The sequence below is a fragment of the Brassica napus genome, chromosome A9, assembly GCF_020379485.1.
Source record: "Brassica napus cultivar Da-Ae chromosome A9, Da-Ae, whole genome shotgun sequence".
Classification (NCBI taxonomy): Eukaryota; Viridiplantae; Streptophyta; class Magnoliopsida; order Brassicales; family Brassicaceae; genus Brassica; species Brassica napus.
Window position 1 is genome coordinate 31,272,253 of NC_063442.1, and position 11,312 is coordinate 31,283,564.

The 11,312-nt window shown below is 35.3% G+C and overlaps 3 protein-coding genes across 3 annotated transcripts; all 3 read right to left on the bottom strand.

Annotated features, from left to right (window-relative positions):
- Positions 1-92: 92 nt before the first annotated feature.
- On the bottom strand, positions 93-1,719 carry LOC106429792 (nematocyst expressed protein 4-like). The gene has a single exon (XM_013870541.3). It carries the CDS (start codon positions 684-686, stop codon positions 195-197), a length of 492 nt encoding a protein of 163 aa, XP_013725995.2. The 5' UTR covers positions 687-1,719; the 3' UTR covers positions 93-194.
- Positions 1,720-5,573: 3,854 nt separating this feature from the next.
- Positions 5,574-6,458, bottom strand: LOC106429726 (probable pathogenesis-related protein ARB_02861). The gene has a single exon (XM_013870481.3). It carries the CDS (start codon positions 6,255-6,257, stop codon positions 5,823-5,825), a length of 435 nt encoding a protein of 144 aa, XP_013725935.1. The 5' UTR covers positions 6,258-6,458; the 3' UTR covers positions 5,574-5,822.
- Positions 6,459-8,140: 1,682 nt separating this feature from the next.
- On the bottom strand, positions 8,141-10,809 carry LOC106429803 (U-box domain-containing protein 11). Its single transcript, XM_013870556.3, has 4 exons — positions 10,352-10,809; positions 10,015-10,131; positions 9,538-9,918; positions 8,141-9,464 (listed from the first exon to the last, which is right to left on the bottom strand). The coding sequence occupies exons 1-4, from the start codon at positions 10,631-10,633 to the stop codon at positions 8,418-8,420; spliced, it is 1,827 nt and encodes a 608-aa protein (XP_013726010.1). The 5' UTR covers positions 10,634-10,809; the 3' UTR covers positions 8,141-8,417.
- Positions 10,810-11,312: the final 503 nt, after the last annotated feature.

Sequence of the window (11,312 nt, forward strand, 5' to 3'; positions counted from 1 at the left end):
ATATGATGTAGATGTGTCATTAACTTTTAAAATTGCGTATTTGTATTACCGTGATAATAAAAGAAATATTAACGAATAGTCTGCACAGCCTCTTAAGCCAACTTCTTTTTCTGCTTTAGACCTCTGAAGTATATTACAATATATTTTTATAAACATATAAGGTTTTAGCAATAGTTACTTAGTAACTAACTTGATTACCAAATATTACAGAGAAGTCCAACTACCACAAGATTTCCCATGGCTATGATCCTCACCGTCAATTTCCCTGAAACCGCCACAAGTGGAGACGAGGATGTTTGTTCCGTCTGGTGAGGAGGTTTTCTAAAGTAGTAGGGGAAGTAAGGTAAGATAGCATCCGGCGGTGGAGGACCATGGAAGCTGCCACTACCGCCTCCACCGATGTATGGTGGCGAAGGGTAATTTGGTAAATTTCCAGCTGGATAAGGGTAGTTAAAGGCTGGAGGAGGATATGGTGGTGGTTGAGTCGTGGAGGAGCCACCGCCAATGGGCGGCGGATAACACGGGTACGGGCACGGCGTTTCAGATATGGCTAAGTAAGGGAAGTAAAGAAGAGAAAATATGAAGACTAATCTCAAGAGGGTAAGGCCACGATCGTTTGTGTTCATGTTTTTCTTTACCTTTCTTGATGAACGAATGGTTCTATTAAATTTAAATGGTAAACACATTTTCGTGCAAAAGAAACCGCGAGAAAGTGAAGATAAGTTTTGGGAAAAAGCTCAGTGGAGGTCTGGAGTCTAGTTAGATGACACTTGTTATGTGACTTACTCTGACAATTGTCGCTAGCCATACGTCCTCAATCATGTTAATGCACAGGTCTGGAGTCTAGTTAGATGACACTTGTTATGTGACTTACTCTACAATTGTCGCTAGCCATACGTCCTCAATCATGTTAATGCACATTTTGTTTTGGGAAAATTACCATTTAAATAACCTATTTTCAAATTTGGTTAAAAACATCATGAACTTTCTCGTGAATCATTTAAATCATCAACTTATCTTCACTAGCTGTTTTAACCTCTAACATATTTTGATTAGACCATTTTTAAAACACCGTTAAAATGGTTAACAGATTAAGTTAACATGGTTAATTTCCGTCTCTAATCTCTGTTAAATTCATACAACGTTGTTTTTGAATTAAAAATTTAGAGTTCAAGAAAATTGAACCTATGATCAAAACTTCTTTTATTACAAAGCATAACCACTAGACCACTTACGATTTCGTTGACATGTATAAATACTAATAATTAATATTATTAAAACTCCAAATCTTCTTCTCCCAACCTAAATTCCTAATTCGTTTCTGTTAGGTTTTAAGAAACGGAAATATGATGAATCTGGCGGCGATGGGTTGGTTTCAAATTCGGAAACCAAACCAAAATTTGTTTGCTTGTGACAAATTCAGCTTCTAAAGGTTATAACTTCGTAGGAATTGAAAACTACAAATTGTGAATTTGAACCTAATCATCTTCTCCCATCCTAAATCTCTAATTCAATTCTGCTAAGTTTTAAGAAGAAACAATTTGGGGTTTATTAGACTCATAAATGAATTAGGTTAGAATAAGATGATTCGGAGGTATAATAATATTAACTATTAATATTTATACATGTCAATGAAATCGTAAGTGGTCTTGTGCTTTAGGTTTGTAACAAGGGAAGCTTGGTCTCATGTTCGATTCCCTTGAGCATCAATTTCTTTTTAAAAATTCCAAAACGATGTTGTAGGAATTTAACAGAGAGTAGAAACGGAGATTAACTTTGTTAACTCAATCTGTTAACCATTTTAACATCGTCTTAAAAATGGCCTAGTCAAAATATGTTAAAGGTTAAAACGACTAGTTAATATAAATTGATGCTTTAAATGGTCCACGAGAAAGTTTATGTTTTTTTTCAACCAAATTTGAAAGCTGGTGATTTAAATGACAATCTTTCCATTTTGTTTTTGTTTTACTAAATTTGGTGTAATATATAAAAGATAACAAAGTTTGTAATTGTTGGACAGATCTTATAGTTAAAAGTTTCACATATGACAAAAAAAAGTTTCACATTTTTAACAAATATATTAGACATATAGCGAAAACGAAGATATTGAGATCTTTTTAAAACTTCCTAAAATAGTTGTAAGTGACCTTTTCGACCACTACAAGTCTACAACCCCTATTTTCATCATCCCTTGAATTTCTTACGTTTCTAGGTTTAATTGGTCTTTCACTCTTTCTCCTGGAGTCTTTTGTGAAAGAAAAAATACACTCACTAAATCGAGTCTAATATCTTTTTTAATATATCACTATTCGATTTCAGTAAGTCTTACTCAACGTTTTTTTTTTATAATACTCTATTGGTTGATTATTTCAGTCTAATGAACTTATTGATAAATAGTGGACTGATTACCATAACTCAAATTTGGAATGCTTTTCAATTAATGGGTGGACCGATTGTCTATTACAGCCCACCATGTTAACCATTTGGAACGAAACTCAAACACAAACTAGTCAAGCAATAACAATTTAGTTCTCATAAAGGCTCGAATGCCTTCCGATTAATACCAGGAGTGAACTGATCGTTTGTTACAGTCCACCATGTTAATCACTTAGGTCAAAGTTCAAACCCAAACCAGCCAAACATTAATAATTTAGTTTCTAGGAAGACTCGAACTCATAACTGATATAAAAACACACCAAGCCTCAAAATATTACCAATAAGTTATCACTACTTGGTTGTCTTAAAGCATCTCCAATGTTAAACTCTATTTTTTCTTCCAAAATGGAGTAAAAGTGGATATGGAGTTAAAATGCTCCAACCCATTTCATTTCTCACTCCATAATGGAGTAATAAACAAACAAAAATAGATTACTTCATAAATGGAGTAGACTCTATTATGGAGTTGGGTTAGAATATTTCTTACTTCATATCCACTTTTACTCCATTTTAGAGTAAAAATTGGAGTTGGGTTGGAGATACCCTTATTCATCATTAATTAATAGATTTTTTTATTGTGTATCTTCATTGAGAACTTTTTTTTGAATTAGGTAAACCGACTATTCTATGAGTTCCATAAATGCAATGTTAAATTATCTGATAGTCAACGGAGATCGAATTGCGAGTTCACTGTATTAGGGTTATTTCTCAAGTGTTACTAAACCAAAGTTATACATGTAAAATACTTGAATTAAGTTAGATCAGTATGTATAATGATATGTTTATAAAATTGTCGATAACTGACATTTACATATATAAGGTAGAAAAATTTTACACTATGGAATAGTACTGGATTGGTCAATTATACACCCTAGGGATTATACATAATCATTTGTATATTATTGACTCAGAAAAATTTCGAAGAACATGCATGTTTGTATTAAAAAGGAGACATAATATAATACGACAAATTATACATGAATATTCGACACGTCAACCATTGCGATGACATAATTAACAATGGTTCGTAAAACATTTTTTTTTTAAGTAAATTTTTATTCAACCCGATAACGGGATTCAGTTCCAGTTACAAGCACAATTTGAACAAAATTTCCAAATCAACCTATTACATCCTAGTTTCGCCCACCCACTCAACCCGGTACGTTCTACTATTCTGTTCTAAGAATCCATAAGACTTAATTGCTGTTCTCGACCATTGGCGATGACCCCGAAAATATGAGGTTTTCCTCGTTGCCTCGGATGCCGAGATTTCCAGGATCGCCAAAGACGTAGCTAGCTTCTGGTTTATAAAACATATGATATAATGGTTTGAATTAAATAGATAAAAAGACATTTTGTTTCGAATATATATCATACTAACTGTATAGATTTCTATATGAGAGTAGCTTAATGTCCTCCAATATTATTCAATCCACTTGATTAGGATGCGACTCTGCTTGTATTTACATGATTATATGTAAAAGCAACTACATCCTAAAGTATCTAAAGTCTAAACTAACTATCTAAATTAAGTACTATTTATATTTTTCATACCAGTTGATAAATCAATTACATATTTTCGTTTACTCAAAAGAGTTTTACTCTAAAATTTTATTATTTTATGTCATTAATTTTTATTGTAAGAAAACGATATACTTCCAAAAGTTACACTAAAATTATACTAGTATTTATCTCTAAATAAAAATATTATGTGAAAGGAAAGGAGTAGAACATAAGGAAAATATTAGTCAATAAATAAAAATAGGAAAATAAGCCGGTGCGTTAGCTATAGCTACCACTACATTTCGCGAGTTTTCTCATACCAGATTAGTCAGAAGTGATAATGACAAATAGGAAGTTCATAAAAAAACTAAACCTAAAAATAGTAAAATATTGCGTTATACATACTGAGGGAGCTTCCATGAAACTGTATTGGATAGTTTATGACTTTGTGTTGTGTTACATTTCTTTTTACATTAAAAAAGGTGTTGTGTTACATTTATTAGGCAATAAAAGTAAAAGCACAGCTGTATGGTGGTGCTCAATTATTTCAGCAAATAAGTCCATAGCTATTGCAATCTACAACTGGAATTTTTGAGCTAACAACTCCGTTCATTGATTCCATGACTTTTACTTCATTGCTAATTTGGAAAATTTTGATTTTACCTTTCCTTTGTTAATTTTCTCTAAAACGGCAAGAAAAATGAAAAGGAGATTGGTTGTATTTTGGTTTCAAGTCGAATACATATCTCATAGTAGGAGATTTTATTAAAAAATTAAAATACAGAAAAGAAAATGTAAGTGTATATTATTTCGGAAGATAAATTATAGGTCGAAGCTTAACAAAGAAAAAATCAAAGTTAGGATAATATATAATCCATATTGGTAGTTTTCTTATGTTAATCTAAATATACACGGTCTTAGTCTTTTCGAATCTAATTTTTTTTTTAAAATTAAATAAATAAATACCACACACGGTTTAGTAATGTATTTATACGATTTACGTAAATATTCGGGTATGTATGATTTATGAAGAAGTAGAAACGTAGTTGATATTGCTTTGGTAGAGAATTTAGCGTTAGGCGAAAGTAAACAGATGCACATGTCATGTCTGAGGTCGGCCGTCTCGGGCCCAGTTTTGTTGAAACCCAAGTTGATCTCCATTTCTCACATCAGAGCAGACATTTCTTTGACGCGTGTTTAACTTCACCTCAAATACATTTTGTCAACATTTAAAAGTTACTTTACTTTACTTAAGACAGACTGGTCCGTTTTGTATCACATGAAACAATAACATTTTCTGAAGGAAAAAAAACTGCACAAATTTATCAGAACAATTAAGGAAAATGTTGTGATATAGCTCAAAAGTCACAACATTTATGTTTTTATTGTTTTCATGATTTGTAACAAACAAAGTAAACAATCAAAGTTATTTGTCAGTATAATTAAGAAGACTGAAAAATAAACCAAAAAGAACCAAATATTTTCACCAATTTCGCCTTTTAATTAACCTTTTCAGTTTACATTTATGGATAAATTTAACTTTACATCTCTTAACTTTTATAAGTATAATTTGCTTTTCCATATAAATTATTCCGCATAAAGTAAAATTTTTAAGAATCAATTCCAACGGAAAGTTGACAAAGAGAGGAACATATCACATAAAGAGATTACATTCTAGAATTTACATATTCGCACCTTATTAATTTGGTTTAACAAACCCATTAGAAAATTTGGATATAGTAAAATATGATGAGACATATGTAATCCTAGCTAGAAAGATTATTATTAATCAACTATCAATAAGTTTTTTTTCTTAAAAAACGAATTAAAAGTATTCCAACATACCAACAAATCTTCAACTTTACTTTTGATCCGTTCATGCTTCAAAGAACCAACAACCCCATAAGTCCAAACCCGATTAGACCGGAGAGCTTCACCACCGTAAAACCTTTTCCGGCGGCCGCTCCGAATTGCTCATCAACGGGGTAGAGATTTCCCGGCGGACCCGTTATGTACAAGAAATCAGCCGGGGGAGGTGGTGGACAGTTGGGTGAAACTTTCTTCGGCGGTGGAGGGAGAGCCGGCGGAGGAGGACATGCCGGAGGCGGTGGAGATGGTGGTGGAGGCGATGGCGGAGGAGGGTTTTGGACGCAGCTTGGAGAGCACTTTATGGGATCTACCTCGTCGAGCTTCCTCGTATTGGCTGCCTCTGATGATGATGAAGCGTTGATGATTACTGGACACGTTAGCAACGTGATCATCACCGTGAAAATGATGACTGACACGTCGGATCCCCGGCGGTGATAACTTCCCGGCATGTTATGATCGACGAGTTTTTTGGATTAGATCAAAGAGAAAATAAAAAGAAGAGTTTGTGTAGATTACGCTGAATGATAGTTATAGGCTAAAGAGTGAAGAGGAGACGTGAAAATGAGAGGTGATGATGAATGCGTTCTCGTTACGTAAGCCAAGTGCATGGGACTCATAGACCTTGTTAAATAGTGTATACTAACTATTTCTATAAGCTTCTCGTCCTTTTTAACGAAATTATAATTAAATTTAAAATACTCTAGTGTGGTTGGCATACTCGTCGGTCCACTTGAAACTGGACTTTTCATGTGAGTGGGGTCCACATTAACAATTTTTAGTTTTCGTATTCAAGAAATCTCAATTTGTAGAATTATTAGTGATTAGAATCCCACCATCGAATACTCAAAAGTCTCAAACAACCGAATAATCTATTCATGTTTGTGATAAATGTTCAAGGTATATGTATCATAATGCAATTTTCTAATACGTTTGTTATCCGTAATTAGTTATCTTGAAAGAAGTTTGTAATTTTTACCAAAAACAAAAGAAGTTTGTGATAATATTGAAATGAAATAAACGTTAAATGGAAGCATATATGAAATATGCGAGTGCGTGTAGTTGCTTAAAGCGTAAGTGTTGTTTTTCAGTGGAACTTAGCTTTAGTTGTTCATTTACATAAAGAGAAGATAGCAGAAAATATTTTCGTAAGAAGGAGAAAGGTTGGATAAATGCTTTCGTATGATTGAAGAATAATTCGTGACAGAAAATTTAACAGCGTAGACTATATTAATATATATATATATATATTACAGGAGTAAACTCGTTTTGGTGGCCGTGGAACATGCAAAGGAGAATCTGATGAGTCTATTAGTCCAAAGATTTGATTAAAAAGAACAGCAATCATTCGGAATGGAGACATTATTTAGATGACGGTTCAAAGAATACATTACAATTTGACAAAGTTGGATTCCAAAGGCGAAAAGTAAGACCTGCGGTAACCGGATCTTGGTTATGCATATAGCGTTATGAGGCTTAGCCGGTAATAGAAGTCCTATAAGTTTAATTACTGAATAAAATGGCTGGGCCTATGTAATATGGACATTAGATTAAAAATGTCGTAACCGTAGCTAATAAGTTTATAATCACTAATAATTCGATTTACCTTGGCTGGGCCGACATATACTTTGGTTTAATGTCGCATGTATACCGGTTTTGTACAGAAGTTGTTGGTTGTATGTAAACCGGTCTCGTATAGAAGTTTATGTCATTAAACTTGTTTGCATATAAGAAGCTCCTTTACAAACTGCTGAAACATCTTTGACAAATATGTAGTTTCTTCCCTCTTGAGTCATTGAGTATGTTGGAATTGATGTCTTGTGTATGTGTTGTGACTGTAGGGTAATTCTGAACTGTTTATATTCTCCTCAAATGAATACTATCATATGATAGTTAAGATATATAGTCAACTAAAGTTAGGGGTAGAGATCATATCTTTAGAGTCGGGTCCAAATCTTTAAGTTATCTTGTTTTAAGAAATCCAAATAAGTCAAATCTAATAAGTCGCAACAGTCATTGAATTTTCATGAACGATTTTGTCAAATATAGAAATTTATGAGGTAATGTTGTTTGAAAGTTTTGGTACCTCCAGAGCTTCCAGTAAGCACGCCAGTTTATTAGGACATGCACATGTGGTCCTCTACTTGCCTACCGAAGCAATCAACCAACTTCGGCATTGAACCGATAATTAAATCAAATTAAATCATTTATTTACAACTGTTGCTTCTGTCCCAAGTAAGCTGGTCCAGATGGGCAACAACTAGCTAGCAACAACCAACTCACGTTGAATTTAAAGAGCAACAAAAAATGGAAATTCATGAACCAGAAACACAAATAACAATCAATTCAATGCTTATTAGTTATTATTCCCAATTTTTATTACAAATATAACCAAATAAATACACAGCAAGCAAAAAAAGAGTTCGATTCTCGAAAACCCTTTTAGCTCACCATCTCCAGATTTGATTCCACAAGTGGAATTAATATCCAAAAAATCAAATCAATTGAAACAAAATATTAACATAATAATTGAATAAATAGCCAGCAAACTTTTCATAAAAAAATGAGAGCTTGACGAACCTTATTTTATTTTTTGTCAGACCCACTAATTATTATTGGCATGCTTTACGAAGAAGCTCTAACAATGACGTAGCTTTCCTCTTGCCTCTCTCTGTTCCGTTGTTCGATAGATCCATCAACGGCACAACCGCACCGAGTCTACCTATCGAGACCAGTTTCTCAGTGTCTCTCTTACACAGCGAAAGCAATATCGCCGCTGCGTTCTCTCTGTTTCTAGCTTGACCCGTCTGGAGAATACCTATCAATGCAGGCAAAGTATTCGCTTTCACAATCGCAGCTTTAGCGTCTAGGTTACTTGCAAGGACCGAGAGTATAGTCAAAGCTTCATCAACCATCCTGTGACTGCTCGAGTCACTCAGCATCTTAACCAATGCAGGCACTATACCGGCTCTAACCGCTCTGCCTTTGTTTCCCTGATAAATGCAGAGGTTGAATAATGCAGTGGCTGCGTCTTTCTTCCCTCTAGGAGTCCCGTTCTCGAGCAGATCAACCAAGGCAGGTATGGCGCCGGATCCGCCTATTATGATCTTGTTCTCATCGGCTAACGAGAGGCTAAAGAGTGTGGCTGCTGCGTTTTCTCTTGCTTCCATGGTTCCAGCTCTGAGGACTTGAACTATTGAAGTGACTGCACCAGCAAACATTATCAGCTCCTTGTTGTTGTCATATATAGAGAGGTTGAGAACGCAAGTGATTGCGTTCTCCTGAGTCGCGACGTCCTCTGAGGTCAAAAGGTTCACCAAAACAGGGATTGCTCCTGCTTCTGCGATCAGAATGCGATTGTCGGTGCTCCTCTTCGACAGAGACCTGATTTCAGAAACCGCGTTCCTGCGTTCCTCTACGGACCGGCTGGAGAGTTTGTGAACCAATGCCTTGATCACTGACATGTCTCCTCTGTTTCTTGACCTGCCGTTGATGTAACCTGCGGGTTGCTCAATGTTGTGTTCAGCGCACCAGCGGGAGATCAAGCTTCTGAGGACGTAGTTTGGAGTCAGCGTAAAGTTCTCGAGTTTCTGCTGAGTCTTTGGACATGTTAAGTTCCCACAGTCGATCCATCTCTGTATGTACGCCCTCTCGTAAGTCTGCCATTGAAGAGACAAAACTATCAATAACCAAGCAACAACAGTAAGTAAAGTAACAAACTTGAAGCCAGACCTGTCCTGTGGCGACAATAACAGGATCCTTCATCAGTTCCAGAGACACAGGACACAGAAAATCAACAGGAATCGTGAGTTTATCAGACTTCTTCGATTCATCAGTGTTCTTGGTGACCATTTTGTCTAACCGATCCGTATCAGCATCTTTCGACAAGTAAAACGCCAAAGAAATGGAAGAGCTTTTCCTCAGCTGCTTCTTCTCCTCACCAAAAGGAACTGTTTCCGAAATACCCTCAAGCTTTTCTTCCTCAGCTTTGATCTTTACATTGCTAAACGCATCTCTCTCCATGGGCTCAGATAAGCCATTCAAGAACTTGTTAGAGTTCAATGAACCATATCTCTGCATAGCTCTTCTCAGCTGCGATCTCGCTAGCTCCACCTGATTGATACACAGACACACAAAAAAAACAACCTTGAAGCATTCCATAACCACTAGCAAAAAAAAAATCATTTCTTTCAATGAATGTTTATTCACCTGTTCTCCAACTTCGTCAGAGATGTCATATAGATCGTACGGTAGATTGCTTAACGCTTTCTCCAGCCTCCATGTAATGCATTGAAGCTGGAATGAGATTCTCTTCACAGCACCATCCTTTTAACCGAATTAAAATAATCGTTTAGCCAAACCAGAGATAACCATTGGTACAAACACTTATTTAAATTCAATTTTAACCGAATGAAATAACCGATTAGCCAAACTGGAGATAACCAGTGATTTAAATTTAATTTAAACCGAGACTAAACCAAGTAATCTACACCAAACGAACGATTTGAACATCTGAATCTGAGAGGAGTCGTTAGATTATGCTTACAGAGGAGTCGCGAGCTTGGAATCGAGTGGCGGAGGAGAGAAGACGCTTCGCGGCTTGAAGCCCCACGACGAGATCAGACCACCAGTCATTCTCCGACGAAGACGCAGCGGCGGAATCGACCGGGTTGGAGTCTCTGATCTCCTCTACCAAATGCGTCAAGAGACAGACTCGCCGAGTGAGATCCGCGCAGTCCTTCTTGAACACGCCGGCGTTGATTGGAATCTCGGCAATCTCGGCTATAAGCTCGAGCAGAGAGGCGGGTGAGACGTTTACTCCGGCCATTACGCCGTTAAGCCTCCGTCTAACGGAAAAATAAATAAAATAATAATAAATAATAAATCAACTTGGGGATTCGCTCTCTACTCAGAGAAGCGACTCACGTCGCTCTTATGTATCCATGCGACCATTTGTCAAGGAGAGATGTCGCTGTTACGGCACCGTTTTGCTGGGCCTAGCTCTATATCTAACTGGAAACCATTTATTTATAGAAAATACAATATTTTTTTGTAACATTACCGAAAATACAAATATGCTGAATTAAATGAAAGGAAATAAATAATATGAAAAGGAATGGAATATGAGTAGTTAGGATAAAATAAAATATATTTACTAATTAAACTAAAATAAAAATTAAGTATTCCAGTCATATCAAACTGGTATTTTCATATAATCAAATACAATTATTTATTCGACACATTCTTATTAATATTTTGTTCAGCTTAAATCAAATTTAGTTATATGATAAAATTAAAATGACAGTTAGAATTTGTATTAAAAATATATTTGGTTAAAAGCTGAGATGAAAAAAACTTGGAGCTTTTAACTCTTTATATTGAATGTATTTTTAGATAACTACTTATTTGTAATAACACGTTAAAAAAATATTAGTGACAACGTAGATAATGCTGATAAAATCCTCCAGTTATTCGATATATTCACTCTTTTGGATAAGAACTTGCTT

Excerpts from the sequence above, each read along its gene's own strand:
- LOC106429792 (XM_013870541.3), bottom strand. The coding sequence starts at position 686 with ATGTGTTTACCATTTAAATTTAATAGAACCATTCGTTCATCAAGAAAG.
- LOC106429726 (XM_013870481.3), bottom strand. The coding sequence starts at position 6,257 with ATGCCGGGAAGTTATCACCGCCGGGGATCCGACGTGTCAGTCATCATT.
- LOC106429803 (XM_013870556.3), bottom strand. The coding sequence starts at position 10,633 with ATGGCCGGAGTAAACGTCTCACCCGCCTCTCTGCTCGAGCTTATAGCC. Across the intron at positions 10,132-10,351 it reads TCCAAGCTCGCGACTCCTCT|GATGGTGCTGTGAAGAGAAT; the intron begins GTAAGCATAATC and ends TTCGGTTAAAAG. Across the intron at positions 9,919-10,014 it reads CTGACGAAGTTGGAGAACAG|GTGGAGCTAGCGAGATCGCA; the intron begins GTGAATAAACAT and ends TGTATCAATCAG.